The sequence below is a fragment of the Haliotis asinina genome, chromosome 1, assembly GCF_037392515.1.
Source record: "Haliotis asinina isolate JCU_RB_2024 chromosome 1, JCU_Hal_asi_v2, whole genome shotgun sequence".
Lineage (NCBI taxonomy): Eukaryota > Metazoa > Mollusca > Gastropoda > Lepetellida > Haliotidae > Haliotis > Haliotis asinina.
Window position 1 is genome coordinate 79,784,876 of NC_090280.1, and position 20,613 is coordinate 79,805,488.

General features: G+C 38.0%; 1 protein-coding gene across 2 annotated transcripts in view; it reads right to left on the reverse strand.

Moving 5' to 3' along the window:
* LOC137271872 (autism susceptibility gene 2 protein-like) overlaps positions 1-20,613 on the reverse strand; it is a 230,787-nt gene that overhangs the window by 70,899 nt on the left and 139,275 nt on the right. The window contains exons 3-5 of one of the 2 annotated variants that reach the window (XM_067804291.1): positions 10,963-11,100; positions 8,158-8,193; positions 2,639-2,671 (exon numbers count right to left, since the gene is read on the reverse strand). In XM_067804291.1, the coding sequence (XP_067660392.1) occupies positions 2,639-2,671; positions 8,158-8,193; positions 10,963-11,100 (207 nt within the window). The remainder of the gene's footprint in view (positions 1-2,638; positions 2,672-8,157; positions 8,194-10,962; positions 11,101-20,613) is intronic. The other variant, XM_067804355.1, reaches the window with a different exon arrangement.

A 20,613-nucleotide genomic window follows, 5' to 3' on the forward strand; every position in this document is an offset into this window, starting at 1 on the left:
AGTACCATTCTGTACACTTGTGCAAATCTTAGAACATCTCTTTTTCTAAAATCTTTCTCTTTAAAAACTTTTTCAAAACTTTTCCCATTCCCTTTTCTTCTGCCATCTTGTTTTAATTTTAGACTGTCTCCTCCAAACTAGCATTATTCACCAATCATCCATTTCCCTATCTCAAAACATCCTTCATGTCATACCATCTTTTATTTACACATTTCAAAACAACCTTCATGTCATACCCTCTTCCTTTTTCTCCACGTCATACAATCTTTCATTTCCCCACCTAAAAAAATCCATCATAAGATAATGCCTTCCATTTTATCCCACCTAAAACCATCATGACATCATATTCCCCCCTATTTCCCCACCTCAAACCATCTTGACATCATTATTCCCTCCTATTTCCCCACCTCAAACCATCTTGACATCATTATTCCCTCCTATTTCCCCACCTCAAACCATCTTGACATCATCTTGACATCATATTCCCTACTGTTTCCCCACATCAAATCATCTTGACATCATTATTCCCTCCTATTTCTCCACCTCATACCATCTTGACATCATTATTCCCTCCTATTTCCCCACCTCAAACCATCTTGACATCATTATTCCCTCCTATTTCCCCACCTCATATCATCTTGACATCATATTCCTTCCTATTTCCCCACCTCAAACCATCTTGACATCATTATTCCCTCCAATTTCCCCACCTCAAACCATCTTGACATCATTATTCCCTCCTATTTCCCCACCTCAAACCATCTTGACATCATTATTCCCTCCTATTTCCCCACCTCAAACCATCTTGACATCATCTTGACATCATATTCCCTACTGTTTCCCCACATCAAATCATCTTGACATCATTATTCCCTCCTATTTCCCCACCTCATACCATCTTGACATCATTATTCCCTCCTATTTCCCCACCTCAAACCATCTTGACATCATTATTCCTTCCTATTTCCCCACCTCAAACCATCTTGACATCATCTTGACATCAATATTCCCTCCTATTTCCCCACCTCAAACCATCTTGACATCATTATTCTCTCCTATTTCCCCACCTCAAACCATCTTGACATCATCTTGACATCATATTCCCTACTGTTTCCCACATCAAATCATCTTGACATCATATTCCCTCCTATTTCTCCACCTCAAACCATCTTGACATCATTTCCCCACATCAAAACATCCTTCACATAATACTACATTCTATTTACTCATTACAACCATCTTGGCAACATATTGCCTTTTATTTCCCCAATTCAAACCACAGTCAGTTTGTCTTGCATTTTATTCCCTTCCCCTAACTGTCAAGAATCTGCCAAACAACAACTACAACTAGTACCTGTTTATCAAACCCTTTTTTCCCAGGATTCAAGACTAATTTACATCCACTGGAATTTCATAAACATGACTTCTTTCTATTGTCAGCTGACACATGGAGAAAAATATTACCCTGCAGGAAAAACATGCAGCCATTATTATAACATGGAAGTCACAAACAAGCCATTTCTTCATAACTCCCTACTAGAATAGGCATACACATAAATCATAGAAATACATGTTTAACCTTATTAATAACCATGGCTCACCATAATAATAGCCAATGCTATGTTAACTGCTGAAGAAACACGACCTTGGTTTAAGTCAACATAACCATGAGAGCAAGCACACATACGCATCTCATTGGCAATTATTATCGACACACCAATAACACGACAGGTGAACGGTTGCTCTGTCCAATATTATTCTACTTACCTGCAATGTACCAGCCATTAAGAGCAAAAGACGAGAATATGTTTCATTGCATGAACGATCAAAGACAAATTATTGGATTGGGCTATTACAGTCAACCGCCCATAGCAAGATTGAACTGAGAATAGCTGAGAAAGCCCAGTTATGTACAGATGAGAAAGCGTATGTTCGAGGGAGGTGATGAGTTATAATAGCACTTGACATGCTCATATGGACAGCTTAGCATGGAGAACAGCATTGTTTGTTTGACATCAGACAGTTTATTTTCATAAAATTATTTCTTAACTGTACATGTGTGATGTAAAAACGTTTTATCATTCATGCATCTTTTTGTTAAATTATACTGTATCAAAAGATCAGAGATTTTATCATCACTAATGTCTTATCTGTATAAGTAAATTAGGCTAGGTTGAATATAGGGTAAGGCACATAAAAAATGCAGAAAGGCTGTGAACAATAATGATTATTTCACACCGATCATGACACATTCTAGACTACACGACAAAAGCTTTAGAGCAGGATGAAAAGAAAATCACCAAAAAAGACTATCTGTCCCACTTCACTGAGGCTCCATTACTACAAAGCCCAACAATGCAAGGACTGAGGGAGCAGACGGCCTGTCCTCTGTGGTCAGCCATACAACACACTGGTCATTTAGTGGACACTCAAGCCAAGCAGGGTCAGCTTGAACCTTGCCATAGAGACGAGGAAGGGTGATTCACACGCTAGCCCTTTCACACTCGAGTAGACATGGCCGATACTGTACACACTTTGAATGCAATTTTCTGTTCATCCCCATGTCAATTTCAGAAATGGATGCGCAATACACAACAAAACAATTTCTATCTACGACGGACAAAAACTCAGCACCTACCTGGTCATCTTCACTCTCACTTTCACATTCAGGCTGAAAGAGTATGAGACAAAGCTCATTAATATTCACGGAGCACAGTAAACAGGGCAAAGCATGATGGGTAAAGCTGACCTGCTAAAATATTGATCAGCTTCTATCGGCCCGCAATTGGCGTAACACGGAGCTACGCACGGCCTCTCCAGTTGTCGGATAACATGGGAGCTCTTCATTTATGTCAACCATTTTCATCCTAATTGTTTGCCAACATCGGATGCAGTCTGATAGGAGGTCGGTGGTGTGATACTCTTCTATCTTGGTATGATTGATCTGTATCTATCAGACCCATTTACACACAAATAACCATTAATTTCTGACAATGAAGTCAATACTGTTTAGTGAATAAAGGAGCGAGATTGCAATATTGATGTGTTAAGTGTACTCCCTCGGTCTTGTTTTCATTATTTCAATATAAGCCAGGTTATTTCATTAGCATATATGGATTCATAACAATTAAGCACTCACTTGGCAGTTCAGCTTTGGAATTCTTAATAACACAATTCTCTTTCACAGAATATTTTGTACTATAAGCAAAGCCTTTATTTGTAACTTCTTTTCCATTAAAGAATACTTAGTCTTCATTGTTTGTATTTTTACTTCTAAAAACACATTGTTCCTATCATAAACTTATTAATGATTTTAATTTTATGTTACACACTATTTAAAAAGCTAGTAAAAACTTACTGAATCTTTTCTACAATATTCAAAAGTTGCATTAGTTTACACAAAGAACTATTTTTTTTTCGCCATATTTCTCATAAGCCAAAAATATAGTATCACTAGAAGATTTAATGTAAAAAATCCTATTTCAATATAAGACAGAAAACCAAATAATTGGACGCCAAATCAAAGGTCAAAGTATTAAAAGAAAATACATCTTAAAGCCCATCAATTTAACTGACATGATTCATCTCTTAAAAATCAAGGAAGAAACCAAGCAAACTTCTTGACATAAAATGATTGCGGAATCAAACTGCGGCACATAAGCGAGATTGACAACATCGTCGTGGCTCCAATGTCATTTGTCAGACTCATATCAAAGAAGAGGCATTTGAAAACAGTAGCCACGATCATTCCGCTGCTCTCACTTCCATTAACTGGTATGCTTTACTGACAAACTATCAATTTTAATCTGATATCCAATATGGTTCTTTCTCTGATCTCAAATGATTACTTTCCCGGGTTAAAAACTTCGATCGGAACATGACAGCTTGTAAAGAATCTTACATTGATAATAGTATTGCTGATTTGATAAAAAAAGTCGTAAAAGCATGTTTTGTCGGACCAAATCATTTCTCAAACCAATACTTTAAATAAATTTTTACTTTGAAAGTGAAATTTTAGGCGCACATTAGATCTCTTGGTTGAAAGATGGAAAAGTATTTGATCAAAATGTTTTGGGGGCATTATGTTATTTTTTATGAAGATTAAACAGTTTTTTAGGTGGGACATAAAGTCGGATACTTGTGAAAAGCTGGTCATGAAACCACTGAAGTGAGTTGTATGGGTTTCTTGTTACAAAAATCCAAACAATGTTGTCAGAAGGCCACTGCTGTTTTAAAGTAAAAACAAAGAATCTTACTGATTAAAAACTCAGGTAGTAATGACATACAAGTGTATCGAAAATATCAGTGTCTTTCTTTTCAAAATATCAAGATCCTTGCAGCTGGAAGTTTCATAAAGATGCTTGAAACCAAAAACATTAAATATGAGTTTATTTTTTCAAAAATTGAGAAGACTTAAAATCAACAATAAAAACCTTTACTGGCTTACTGTTTGAAAATATTATCAAATAACAAGCTCCTCATGTACATGCTGAGATGCTGAAAATTGTTTTTCAGAGTGTACGAATCAAATATAACAACTTGACACCATTTGGTAGATTAAGACCTACCATTAATTGCAACTACCATCATTGCTTTCAAAACTGGAGTACTTCATTTAAGTCATATTTTCCAATTCACACCCACAGCACTTGATCTTGATATAGTACACGTCAATTCATCAATTATCCCACCAAATACCAATGACATTAGTTAGGATCGTGTTCCCTTCAATTATCATCACCTAACCAGACCTTGCAAACATGGTCTCCTTTTGCGGGTTTGTAATGATCGTTTGGTCATGCCTGGCACCCACAACAACCAATCACAGAGCCATTCTCCTGCGCTTCCTGCCTTTGTCATGGCAACTCCCTGTACAACCGCCATATTACTTCCAGCCGGCAAAAAAAGCAATTACGTCTGCTCCTGGTGCACGGAAACGGACAAGTTTTCCAGAGTGGTGCAATTTCCTGCGATGTGATTGGTGTTTGGAAACGACTGTTTGAGTTTGTCTTGTCGCTGGCTGGATGTCTTCAAACAGACATGTCGGTGGTATAGTTGGTGCGAGATAAGGTATTATGACTAGGACAGTGCTGGTCCTGACAATCGATGCCTTCGCTGTCTGTGGAGAAAGACTTCTTTCTTGACCTTGCTCCGTACGACCTTGCATCAGTTTTGACAACTCTCCCCAAATACCTCAACAATGGAATCATAGATCATGGAATCACAGATGAGTCTGTTAGAAAAACAAAGTCTAAGAGAGCTAACTATGACTTTGCAATGTGCAACAGAACCGGCAGGCCAAACTGCCATTTTGACTTGATATGAGCACACTATCCCATCAGGAGATTAAGACCACATGGCCCCTTAGTTAACCTTGATGGCTTCTTCAAATGGGTCCAGATGTGGTGATGTCCACAATAGGAAGTGTCCTAACAAAGGAAGCATGTAATAAATCAACATATATGATATTCATCCAAATTCGTCCAAGTTGACACTCTCCAAGTAAACAAACAGATTTCAAGACTTCATAATTCAAATTTGGCAAGACTACTTTCAGCTGAAATATACCTAAGCTTTTGTTAATTCAATATCATTATTTTTCTGAAGGTTAAGTCATTAGAGTGTGATGAGCCACTACTGAGTGATAGAGTCTTGGATACAACTACCTAGTTCCCCAACCTACTACCTATTACCAAGTTCTGGAGCCAATTCCCAAATCCCAGAGCTTATTTCCAAGTCCTGGAGCCAATTCAAAGTTCTGGAGCCACCTACCAAGTTATGGTGCCTATTCCCAAGTCATGGAGCCTTACGTCAGTTGCTGGGTACCATTTGGAACCCAGATTCCCCATAGGATGACAGCAAGTTTTGGAAAGTCAACATGACAGAGTGAAAATTCTGCAGTTCACATGTATTCATATTTCACATCTGAATTGGACACAAGACTGTATTCTGTAATCTTTCACTATACAAAAATGCATCATTTAGTCTTTGATTCTGGGGCAGATTGAGAGTTTCCAGTAGAAAATGGAGGCAATATTTTATCAATATCACTGCAGGAGTCACCAGTAATGAGTTTCATTGGATTTGTGCATGTTGGGAATCAAACAAGGAACACTGGGTTGATGAGCAAACACTCTTACCACGAAACTACCTTGGAGTTGCACCATTAATTCAAAGGCTGATTGATTTAACTGGCATCTACCTTCAATATTGCGAACCTCAGCTTTACATTAATGTCAACACGTCAACAGTCCCATTACTTGTGGAATGGATGGGCTATGTATCACAGTTATAGATCAGGGGAATTTTAGTGCTGAGAAATGGACCAATGGGATTTGATAAGGGTCAGTGACAAGTGGTTTTGATTAACTGAAAAAAAGTAATAGATGACATTCATTTATCTACAGCATGAACACTAGGTACCATATAAGGAAGTTCTCTTAACACTATAAAATACCTATTTCTGGGATGGTAAAACATTTGCTGGTCTGAAAATCGATAAAAGGTGCCAATACCATTAAAATATTTTTAATTCCCATTGTCCTGATATCCATCCTCAATATCTCCAGGGTATACATTCCGATAAATCTATGGCATGGCCCGATGAATTTATTACCTCTCTTGGATATCGAGGATGGAGGAAACCCTTTTCATATGTACCAGTATGTATTTATGTTTGTCCCAAAAATGTTTTCAGTTGTTTCAGGGTATTTTAGTCATGTGTCGGTTCACATCACTAAAAAGTCTCAGTTTCAACAGGAAAAAGTGGTAGTGGGTTAGCATAGTGGTTAAAGCATTCACTCGTCACGCCGAAGACCCGGGTTTGATTCCCCACATGCGTACAATCTGTGAAGCCCATACTGGATTCCTTTGGCATGATTTTTGAGAGACATTACTGAAAACCGCAAAAAACATACTAACTCGCTTTACCAGGAAGAGAGAAGGAACGGTGAGAATAGTGAGAATAATGAAATGGTGTTCATTTCCGTTCACTTGTAATTCAGTATCGAAACACATTTTATCAACACTGACAACCAACTGTACTCGATACCCAAAACTACATCCGCGTTCCTGTCTGTAGAAAGTACAAAACTTTCTATTCACACTGCAAAAAGCTTTAAAACAAACTTGTCCTTCCTGAATAAAGCAAACTTTAAACTTGACCAAAAAAAAAATCCACTTCAGAAAAAGATCTCTCATAAAGTTTTGACAAGCTACTGTCATACTGTATATCCTCGGCAAATATCACCCAAGACCTCTAACTGAACAACATACATTGAGACAGCTATATGACAAGCAGAGAGAGGCAAAAACACATCTACAAAACAAAACGAAAAGAAGGGATATCAGTTTGTTTCTTGAATAATAATATCTGTCAAGCTCAGAGCATATTAACAATTCAAAAGAACTTGAGTGTCAGATTTCAGCTTGCTATCTCAGCTGCTTTGTTGGTTATTTTCTTATTCATCTACAAAGTCTACATCAAACTTGAACAAGTCATCAAAAAATACCCATCATATACTGTTTTTTTCCGAACCAATCGTCCTGAAGATTTGGTATGGAATATATTCCGAAAGAGGAGAATTGCTGAAATAGATTGTTTTCAGGGCATTTCATGTGACATTGATAGACAGGATGACGCACAACTCATGTCGATTTCACTAACGCAATCAATTTCTTTCTCAAATTCACCACAAATATGTCAAATTTCGCTGAGATGACTGAAAAACAGCTGCTTTAATTCAATAAAATAAAAATACCACTACGGACAAAAAAGACAGCTTTCCTGTTGAGGAATTACAAGAAACTGCCCCTTCGTCAATAGAAACCACTTTTACTCTCTAATCCCAGAACCTGTAGCTGAGATTTGTGAAATATTCCCTTCATTTCTATATTGAAAAGAACGCCACTTGCCGTCACTGAGCACAGTTTGCTGTTAATATTATCCAATTGTCTTCGCTGGCTTGATGGCTCAAGAAATGTAAGATGTTGCAAAAAAACAAGACAGGAGCCTACTTAAATCAGATGCGAGCTGAACAGAGCTCCTTGTTGGAGTGCAGGGAGTCTGCAAACACGTCGCAAGTAGACGGAATTGACGTACTTAAAGAAGACAAGTCCAAACAGAGGGTATCTGGGTAGAGGGGTTGTAGTACTTACAATGTATCCTTGCCCCGAGCTGGAATGAGTACTGGCCTGAAATGAGAAGGATAGAATATAAATACCATTGCTTTTATTCTCAAGGCTGCAGTGTTGAACGAGTGTAGAATAGAAGGACTGTTACAAAGTTCTTGAATCGTAACTGCTTGAAAGCTCTTCCGAGTGGGAGTGGGTATGCCGCCTGAATCAATGAACTGGGTAGTGTAATTGCTGTCTTAATTTTGAAAGGTTGTTTAACTACCTCTTAAGCACTGCGTTCTCTTCAAGACAAACCACTGAAGACTAAGTGGAAAGCTGTCTTGGACGTGGTTTTTCGCTTGCTGCCTATCAATGAGCATGCCAAGATCGGAATCGGGTCAATAATTGAATTTCGACAGGAGTGCTTCACCCTTCAACCCCCCTTGTTCGTTATTCGAACTGTGAGTGTTGATATGGAGGGCACACATGCACAGAATTGAAGTCGTGCGGCCATGCTGGGGCCCAAACTGACTCGAACATGACGAAACAAACGGAGCTCTCATTTGCTGGGCGGCTGGGTGAGCGTGCCATGTTTTCAGTCTGAAAGCAAGGTATTGATTGATCGATGTCTGCAGAGAAGCATTCTGGGTAATTGATGAGTATCCCACCTCTATGCTTTCAACAGAGAAATGTCCTGCGCGGAACAGTATCTTTCTGGACGATTTCGCCCAGTTACAGCCAAAATAATTACATTAATGCCCCTTGCTATTAATACCTCTCAACACATTCTCGTACAATGGAAACATCGTGGCAAGGGTTGGACGCATCCGATAGATGCTGTGAGATGTCTCTAGCCTCTAATTCCATCATTGAGAGCTGGTTCTCCCTGGTCAAAACATATCATGTCCAGCAATCAATTTCACACTGTTTCCTCCATACTGTGAGGAAATAAACATTGCTGTCGGTCATAATTTGTTGGTGATATTTTCCCCGATCAATAAGTCAGACGGGCATAAAATTCTGCATGGCCCTAATTAATTGTCAGCTCTCTCGCAAAATAACATATTGTGTGGAGATTACACTTTTCGCAGACAGTAATTGTGGTCCATTATCCATTGTAACAAAGCCAGCAAGCTGGGAGATAAAAGACTGGGGAGAGTTGATAGATGTGACCCGACAACCCCTAAGGATAACAGCTTGCCCTTCTATAAATACCCTATTCACAGCAGCCTTTTACACAAATATGGTAGAATACACTTCCATGCTGCATTTTACCCTTCATATTTTGTTTTGACATGTTAAATTTCTTCGATGCCATTTTACTGTTGGCCTATGACAGTGAAATCATCTATTACAAAAACCAAAAACGTCAGAAACTAAGCTGACAAAAGCTATATTCTTGACAACTAGTTTTCACAAAGTTAAAAATATGATTAATTCATCAGAATTGAGAACACACAAGAATAATCATTTCTATCAAAATGCACAAGTGTATTCAAAACTTATTTTTTATCTCTTAGCAAAAACGTCAGCAAAATTACTAAGCCACATTTTCAAAGCTCTCTTAGCACTAAGATCGTCGTAAGTGCCATACATTAATACATACTTAGGATTATCTTAGCTGTGAGCATTGAAAATTGAGGCCTTGGACATTAAATAGAAAACAAACTATTCTGCTGGAAACAATCTTCCATGCAACCGTTAGTGTTAGTATACTTCAATGCTGCCCAGCTGTTAACAAAGGCAACACACACTCTAGCAAATATATTGTCAGAAGAAATTGTTAATTTGTAAGTGTAACAGCTAAAATGCCATGACCAATGTGTGTCACCTTAAATCAAAGTCGACTATTTTTCACCACATGTTGCCAGAATCGTTTTTCAGTTTTGCCAACAATCAATGAACATACTGTGCCTACGTTAAAATATTCTCACACCATTTCATTATTTTCCTGAACAGCTTTTGATTAAATCTGTTTTCAAATATCTTTATCAGCCAGATCAATAAGCACGCCCATATAATAATTCTCATGGGACGCAGTGTATTATATCACATCAGGTCAACAATAGCGACAGAATTAGTGAGTGAACCTTGCAGCGACTTAAAAGCTAAACAGCAACAAACAGGGGACATCAACGCAGTGTTCAGTCCACCAAGATCATTCCTAGATGATGTTAAAAAAAACTGTGGAATTTAAAAGACAAGATAGCTGAATGAAACGCTAATTTTAACTTGAGGAGTTCATCCAGAGAAGACCCACAAATTTCAGAAATTTTTTTTGTTGATTCAAAACATTAAATCTAGCTATGCCACATTAGTCTTAAAAAAAAAAAATAGAATTTGACGTCCATTTCTGGGAAACCAGTTCCATTCAAGAATACTGATGCACATCATAATGGTGCTTATCAATAAATAGAGGGGTAATGAATATTTGGGGGACATTTTCATGAAAGTGTGTGCTCTTTCTTCATTGCAAAAACAAATATTCATGATTCATAACAATATTCTTCAGTCTACGCTATTTGCACACCAAAATACTAGATAGTTGAAATATACATGAAGTTAGCACACAATGTACTTCATATGTCTGCTCCGTGATGACCAAGCATGTGTAATAATAAATTTCAAACTCTTCCATTTTTTCCAGCTTCGTCTCGAAACAGATGTGGATATATCCATGTGTGAACTCAATGTATATTTTAGCTGGTTGGTCTTCTGTGAATGCATCAAATATTGTTTTTGAGCACAGCAGTTTTCATTTTTAGCTTCTTTCATTGGAGTGAGTGAGTGAGTGAGTGAGAGTGAGTGTGTGCAAGTTAGCAGATGTCAGAAGCATTCTTTACTCACGTCACTCAATCTGTCCCTTGATATACTCCTGGGAGGGCCATTCGTCTGTGGCTCTTCGTCCTCTGGGGCAGGGCTTCGGGTGTGGTCTACAGTCGGCGAGGGCTGATCACTTGTAGGGGATGGGGCAGTACTACAGTTCTGCAAGAAGAAATGACAATTTCAGGACAGTTGTACACAAGATCCACAGTGGAAAGTGGTTCATAACATCAGACTAAAAACATCTATTGTGATGTGTTAAACAAAGCGATTATAAGGCTACGACAGCTATAAGTTCCAAAGATGAACAAGATCTGATGCAGTCACAGCGCTAAGACTGTTTTGTGAGACTTGACCCTGCTCCACGAAGTTGTCCAGTGTTGCATAACAACTTGAACCTGTGAGTGAACATTGTGTTATGACATAGCCAATAATATCATCAAGCCTATCCATAACGAGGTATGGACTGCGTAACAGTACACATCTTTGCCACAGTTCTTCAATACAATCAGATAAACCACCTGAGATATGCATATCCTGCTATACAATTCTCCTTTATCAGCGATGTTCAATTTCTCTTCATGTTACCTTCATTAACAGTGAGAGAGTGAACTTAATTTTATGCCACTTTTAGCCATGTTCCAGTAATATCACATCAGGGAACACCAGAAATAGGCTTCACACATAGTGCCCATATGGGGAATCAAACCTGGGTCGTCTTTGGCATGACAAGTGAACGCTTTAACCACTAGGCTATCTCCCACCACTTCATAAAGGCCGGTAACATATACAAGGTTTTACTTCAGTAATTCACAATTCACTCCAGCTGACCTCATAGCCTCAACCCTCCACCACATCCTAAAAAACTCATCATCCCTGGATCACCCTTAATATTTAAAAAAAAAAACAAAAACAAAAAAAAAAAAAACAACAAAAAAACAAACTAAAAAATACATAAAAAATAAAATGTTACTAAATCACTGACCTTTTCAGCACAGGACTACCCAGACAACTCACACTATCAAATAACCTTCACAGTAACTACTTACGCCAACATTCCAACCCTTCAGCATATCAGTTTTATACTGTACACCTGATAAAAAGCACCTAATGAGTCATAAACAGAGCAAATACTCGGCATCCTTATCCCAAGATCTGCACCAAGACCCATGAAACCAGGAATTAACAAAACACCAACAAAACGGGAAGAAACGCTGCACTCCTGCTGAAACCTGTTTCCACAATCCGTACATCTACACCGAATGATGCACAAGTACTTAATCCAGAAGGTGAACAAAAATGCACATGTCTGAATTGTATTGAGTGAGCATGTATTTACACCACCTTGAGAAGCAATACTGGGGCAACTGAATCCAAAAAAAAGAAAGGACTTCCATATGAGAAGTCTAGTGGTTAAAGCGTTCACTCTTCACAGTGAAGACCTGGGTTCGATGAGTGAAGTCCGTTTCAGCTGTCCCCTGCCCTGTTATTGCAGGAATTTTGCTAAAGGTGGCATAGAGTGAGTGAATGAGGTTAGTTTCACGCCGCACTCAGCAATATTCCAGCCATATGGCAGCGGTCTGTAAATAATCGAGTCTGGACCAGACAATCCAGTGATCAACAACATCAGCATCGATCTGTGCAATTGGGAAACGATGACATTGGACAACCAAGTCTGCAAGCCTGACCACCCGATCCCGTTAGTTGCCTCTTACGACAAGCATAGTCGCCTTTTATAAAAGTGGCATAGAACCATATTCACACCATAGTGGGGAGTACCATACAATCATAGTTGCTGCTGTTGAAAAATTTCATTTATGACCCTAAGTTCTTATGAATATGCCTTTACCATTTTGTTATGATAAAAAATCTCCTTTGAATTTGAGGCCAAGTGGACTCCACTTGAAAACAAACAAATCACAGAAATGATTGAGAAATTAGTCCCCTTAATTACAGTGCAGGCCCCGCACTCACAGCCACAGGACATGAATATTCATACACATCCACTAATTTGATGGCAAATTGCCTCTTTTGTGTGGTATAAGAGACCTGCAGGTCAAACAGGGCAATTAATAACCAATGGGGCAACAAACAGACTTCTCCTGACATTCTGTAGCAATATAATCGTTGAAATGAAAGCTTTTGCAAGTGGCTGATTCAAATAAACACACTTTGCAAGACACTGTTTCACAAATATATAAATGAGTGAGCGAGTTTGGGGGAAGGAAACCCCAAGAAATGGGCTTCACACGTAGGGATTCGAACAAGGGTTTTTGGCCTGTCAAACAAACATTTTAACCACTTGGCTTCCCCACCGTACTAATATGTGCATGAAGTACCAGTGGTACTGCTGAATGAGAGATGTGGAGAGTTGTTTAAAGCTATCCTAGTTATACAGTATCATTTTGATTGACAACAACACCTGTACATAGTCATAGTAATGAAAGCTGGGGTCTGGCTCTGTCTTGTCTGCATCAAATTTATTGGTTTTCTAGACAACATTGGTCTATGTGGGATCTGTGTTGGGTTAATATGGAGAATGCTGAAACTGTAAGTGTGGTGTGAGTCTTGGAGTGAGTGTGGATTAGTGTGGGGTGGGGTCGGTCTGTGTGTGGTCTTCATGGAGAGGGGTGTCTCAGTAGAGTGTGCTAAGTGTTGGGAGTGTCGCTAGGGTGTATTTTGAGTGGTACTTTCTGTCTAGAGTGGTGAGTTGGGGGTTGAGGTTAGGAAGGCGAGTTCAGTAAAGCAAACCTTTTTAGAAGTATCATCAATGCAAAAGTGACATGATTTCTAAATCAGACTGATCAAATTTTAATGTCACAAAAGCAATAATAAAAATGCTCTTTCCTTTTATAAAATGCATCTCTGAAGTTGTAAAACCATAAAAACATTCCAAAAATATCATGATATCAAAACAGATACAATACCGAAGTGGACACACATATTGCCTCAACCCTACCAAAAATCAGCATTTCTTGACAAAGCCTCCTTAAGCCGATCCCAGGAAACAGAGGAACAATTATTGACAAGCAAAGTGTTATTCGGTGTCGGATGATCGGGGCACAACAAAACGTGAAGCCATTAATCGAGTCCTGAGTCGTGATCTGTTCGAAGCACTGCAGGGAAGATGCAATTAGATTAGTATGCACAAATACAGACCCCAACAATTCATTGCTAGCTTGTTATCGCCCATTATCACTTCAATTCCTGAAAACTGGTGTTTTTGGAAGTCATTCGGTTCCCAACGGAATGTGATTATTCTGATAATAGTAATAAAATTGCTTCCTAGCAATAGTATGCATCTCCAGGGCACTGGAGCGCTGGCCCAATCTGTTGCTTATCAGCCGAATAGCACCCCTAGGATTCGTAATCTATACCCATAATGCAATATTGCACATGGAGGTTAATGCAGAGGATGCTGGTATTTCATATGCATTTTCATAGCTGTGAAATCCATTAATCATTCTGTAACCCAAGGCTAGGCTTGGGGATCCCACTGATCAAAACTACATCAAATATTCATTACAAAGCCAGGACATGACCAACAGGGAAATGTAGATTGAAGACATATTTAAAACAGATTGCACAAGGTTTACAAATAAAACAAACGGCAGTGTTTAAGTAACACATTTTAATGCTGAAGAACAGAGTTCTTCCATGGCAAAATATGCAGCTGTAACAACTGGAGGCGAGCAACCATTTTGAATCATTCTGTATGCTCAAGGGAGAGAACTCCAAACAAAACATATGGGTACTTTGCACCGCACCATTTGACACATCCATCAGCAATGAAGCTAAGGAGTAATTTCCAACAAAAAAACATAAAATTACAAATCTTTGAGCAAATACTTTCAAACATTTACACAACTTCTAGATGTAGAGGTTCAGCTACAAGAATTAAACAATTTTATCATCCAATGGGGTGCAATACACTGGTGACAAAACACACATCAACAATCGCTACTTTACCATGAGATGCTGGAACACGACAGACAGTCAAATCCACATGGACAAGACAAAGCAAGCCATTCCATGTCAACGCATCAAACATCCTTCCATAAAGTGCTAGTCCTACCTTGTAGAGAAATATTAACACTTAAAAAAACAGTCATATAATCTCCGAATCCGTCCACTTTACAGCTCACGGGAGAACTGCCAAGCAAGCCTTACCTAACCACGATGCTAAATGCAAAATGGCGTTCACAGGCTATTAAGTCCTAGAGAGCATGAATATTCACATTAGCACAGAAACCAACGAGATAGGGCTCGATTGCTTTGATCATTCTATAAAGCTTGAATTGGGCAATAAAAGTGTGTGAAATCTCATATGTTTAAAACGTGTGGTTTTAAAACAGCAGAGCAAAACACTTGCATTCAAAGAAACGACCTCAATAAAATCGTTTTCGGACTTCTTTACAAACTAGGTCCCAGAAGCCTGCCTGTAATCTGCATATAAATTGCACATGTTAAATCACAGACTTTATCAAAACAAGATTGGGCTATAAAACTGCCATAAATCCACAGCAATCCCCATAACTGCATGCCCCATGTGTACGAGGGTTAGGAGAGTCAGCGATACCATGAAAAACATCATTCGGCACAAGGGAAATCATATAGTTCGTCTTTCATATTGATGACATGTGAAAGCATTCAATAAACAAACACATCAAAAAGAAAAAAAAAAAAAGACAGAAAGAAAGAATATACATAAAAGTAAATGAAATAATAAAAATATATAAATAAACAAAAGATGAGATCATGTTGCCTCATTTGTCATCTTTATGTAAGTGTAATTTTCAAACTCCTTCATTAATTAAAAAAACATCATTCACATTTAGTTCTTCCTTTATACTGATGACTTGCATAAGCATTCTATCAGCAAACACACAAACAAAAACATACATAAAAAATAAAACTAGAAAATATTCAAAAGAAAATTATACACAACTGACAAGATCAGGTTGTCTTGTTCGTCATCTCTATGTAAGCATACTTTTCAAATATTATCAATAACAAAATGATAATATTTTCTTGAAAACTAAGTACATATTAACACCATCAATACTTGTTCCAAACTAAGTATGAAGAAGTCAAACATTTATAATGTAATTTTTAAAAAAAGGTCTATAAGGAAGGCACAAGTAACAGTGCCGAAACCAGTGTTGAAAGACACTTGAAACTTCCTGTCAGAAGCGATGACACTTGTGGTCTCCAAATAAGTGAAGCCTCAGCTGGTTGGGCTAGATAATAATCGTATATGCAGCCCACAAATTACTCTTTAACACCTACTGTAGACAAGGAGCTCCCAATCTTGTAATTGTCGTCAATAACTGAAGCGAGGGAGTTATGTCCCAAGGCTGGAATGAGTCAATTGGCAGCGTGAGTTGGCTACATCAAGCTTTGTTACAGGCGTGTGATTAGCGCACCCCTACAGACACACAGACCCAATCAGGATTAACAACCTGGGCCATATTTGCCTGAAAGATGCCTTTGCCAGCGGCCTTTTTCACAATCAGGCATGATCCGAATCTGTCTGGTTGAAAGTAACAACGATTGACAATTTGTTCTCAAATGTAATTTTGGATTTAGTATGAACAATTGACAAACGAAGACAATTAACCTTGCATTGTGTCTTGAGGGCGATGAAGAAATCGTCATATCAGTGAGATGGCCAAGTTGTGACTTTGTTTCTTGTGAGATGACCTCAAATCGATACATAGAAAGGTCAACCAACAAAGGGCAGAGTCAAAATAGATGCTAACGGCTTCATTACTCAATCTTTCAATGTCACCTGCCAACAGATGAGCGAGTTCAGTTTTACGCCACTTTTAGCAATATTCCAGCAATATCACAGTGGGGCCCATCAGAAAAGGGCTTCACACAAAGTGCCAATGTGGGGAATCAAACCCGTGTCTTCTGTGTGAAGAGCTGATACATTAAACCAATAGGCTACCACACAGCCAATAGTTAGCAGGACTTTCTTCACTCATTTGTTTATGTAAAACTGAGTATTTCAAAACATTTCACATATTTACTTTGAGTATAATACAATTGGATGCAAACAGGTCCCATTTAAGTCCCATTGAGTAATGCAAAAATTATGGCAGTTTGAATCATGAAACTGATCAAAATCATAGATTGCATGTTGCTGATGACAGACATTTAGTTCCAGTCAGTGTTTTACAGTCTTCATTCTGATGTTGGAATCCCCATCTTTGAAAAACAGTTAAAAGCTTCTGAGCATGTGCAGTGATACAACATCAGTAAATATCTTGGAAATCAAATGAACCTCTTTGCCAGATTGTGGACTCCAGGAAGAATATGAATTACTTCAGGCAGTCCCCTGGTTAACAACACAGGCAAACCTGGTGAAGAATGTGTGAAATGGCAATCACAGCAGACATTACTTATACTTGGTATTGAACTCAGACCTCCTGTGTGACAAGCGATCCTACCTACATGAACATTCCAACAGATTATTATCAATTACATCGGATTTACAATTCAGACAATCAAATATGAATGCTTCCCTTCACAAAATGTTCTCCCCATTGGATTCAAACACAGACTTACATCAAGAACAGTAAACGCTTTATTCACATGACCACCATGCACCATGAGGAAATTGAAAGGGTTTATGAGCAGAACCATTGCCAGATGAAATGTACAATGTGATGTCTCATTAAAGCAATGTTTCATATTGGCCAAACTTACCACAAACTTACACAAAACCATAAAATCAAATAATCTCGATATAAATATATGCTTTTACTTGAATGAATGCACATTATTTATGTGAAAACAAAGATTAAAGAGAAGCTTGGATAATGTGGAAGCCTGTGTGCATGTGTTTCCGATCTGCTCCCAGCAAGAGACAGGCATAACTTTCTTTGAACACCTGCAAGCATCATGGCTCAAGCAAGCTGTGGCCATCACTTGGCGACACACCTATCTGAACTATCTGTATCAGTATCACCGCCTGTACTGGTATATTGTGTGAGTTGCATTTTACACCACTTTTAGCAGTATTCCAACAAGTTCATGACGGGGGACACAAGCAATGGGCTTCACACATTGTACCTATGTGGGGAATTGAACCCTGGTCTTCGGTGTGACGAGTGAACGAATGCTTTAAACCCCTTGGTTACCTACCCACTATCCCTCTTACATATCAAAGCACCACTACAAAAGCTGTTCAAGGTGATGCGACATGGGCAAATCCCCTCAAAACTCCCCCACCTCAAACACATTCGGATGAATCAAACCTAGCAAAATGGACAGGCTAGTCTGCTACCACTTTTATTTCCTCAGAAGCTATCATCTTCTGAAGATGTAATTTTATGCCGCAAATAACGTGTTTGTCGATGCAAGGTTCATTTCCTCTTCCACGATGCTGTTTGGTTGGAAGGAGCTATTTATTACCAATAAAAGACCATTCCCTCTTGTCCTCGATTATTTGATGATCCTCCACGAATGACCTATCTTCACACAGCTTCGCGCTCCAAACAAGGTTTCGCTTCTGCGTGTTTCCTCTATTTTAACTCTGACATTGAAGATCAATGAACGATTTCACTGATCAAAGGAGCTGGCATAAATTTGAAAAAGCCTACGACAGAATTGATTGGAAGCCAATGGTGAATAACAAGACCCAACACCTTGTATGCTCTCTCCATTAGACCCTTCGGTGCAAGGCAAGCAGTGTCCGACTACATTGATTTTCACGAATATGAATCGATGAAGGGAAATAGCTAATTATGACATTAGGAGGCAATGCTAACATTTTCCAAGCTGAAACTTCAGTGCAAGTTTCAATCAGAATCAATACTACCTTAAGAAACCTTTTTCGGACCACATCCACTTTTTAACGTTAATTTTCTCCTCGACTGTTCGACTTAATTTGTCTTGCAAGAAGTTGTGATAAACATCCTTGGCCCTTTCCCACGTAAGGATGAGAAAGGGTTATCTTAAGACAGACAAAAACTTATTCCTTTCCAATCCGATTAAGTTGATAAATGTGGTCTTAAAGTTAAAACTTTCCATGAATAAAAAACTTAAGTGACATGCTCAGAATTTCAAATTCAACTTTCATCAATTATTTTAGGGCGAATTATTAATGCTGTCAAAGATATTAAATTTTTGCAGATAAATCTCAATTAATTGAAGCTGATCAATCATGAGATTGATAGTTATTACCAATTTTTCAAAAACTAAAAACCCAACATTGATATCTTTTCCTCTTAGGATGCTAAAGACAATATCAAATGTCTTAGCTTATATAAGATGCTGCTTTATGTGTTCAAGAATGAACAAAAAGAATGATTCTCAGTTCAGTCACCTGTGTTTACAGGCAGCAAATCTACAGTCTACTCATTACAAAATATCCACACAATTTTTTTCCAAATCAGTGGAATTATTTTTGGTAACCATAGAAACAGTCCAAACACATTAGCTTAGAGACATTCGGCCTATTCTGTTACAGAAATTGATATTGCTTTTTTCAGCCATTAATCCATTTTCAACCTGAAGCAATTTATCTCTGCTAAAGAAGAGATTGTGCAACATGATTTTACAATGACAATTTCCAAGTGAATTTGAGACATACCAAAAAAAGTTCATCTAATCAAATGATGTTTTTTAACCAAACTGTTTAAATTTGCACACCCCAAATGAATGTTTTTAACAATACTGAATGGCAGCTGTAGGAGGTTGAAAGGGTTATTTTTTTATATCATTTTCTCAAACTCACCCTGACCAGTAAAGCAGAATGTTTTTCAGATAAAAATCAATGGGAATAACAATGTTTTTTCCCCACTCATAAAAATCACCTAGACTGTGAAATATTTTCAATCCCTGGTAAAAATATTATAAACATAACACAAACAGATTAAAATCTTTGCAAAAGAGAAGGTTTTACTTTTTAGACTGATGTTTTTAGCCGAACAGTCATGTAAAATAAATTGCCCTCTCTTCATAAAGTCAACCTTAATTAAACATCAAACTTGATCAAGAGATTTTAAAAAATCAAGACTTTTAGTGAATGTTTCAAGTGATATTTGCCCCACAAAAACTGTAACACCAAATGATTGAATACTCAATGGTGGTGGATGCTGTTCATGATTCATCTTGTCGTTTACTTAAAAGCCCCTCTTCCATCAATTAGTCTCTAGCTCCATTAACACTTCTAAATAACTTCACTGAAAAAACTATGATTTCCTACAAGGCACATTGTCTCATAAATATTTTCAACAACTAAAAGGAAAAGAGTGTTCAAGGACTCAGAAAAAAGATTGCTCTAATTAAGGTCCATCTGAACCAATTCTTGGTCAAAGCACAGGATGATGCAGTTTCTGAAATTATTATAAAATGAAAACATAAAGAACACTGCTTTTTTAACAAGAACCCTTTCATTTCAAAATTTGGTGTTAAATGTCATTTATCTTATGTAGTTTCAAAATGTTCATTACTTCCAAATCCAACTATTGAACCACTGGTGAACAAAACATACAGAGTTATGTCCCTTTGTTAAACTTAAAGGGCCTTTGACGGTATGAGAGAGTTCTTAAAGTGACTGTAAATGCTATGAATTCTTTGCATGCCAACAATATCTATCAAAAGGAATAGTTCTAAAGCATTATGTATTATGCATATGCACTGACTTAGTGCATGTGAATCACA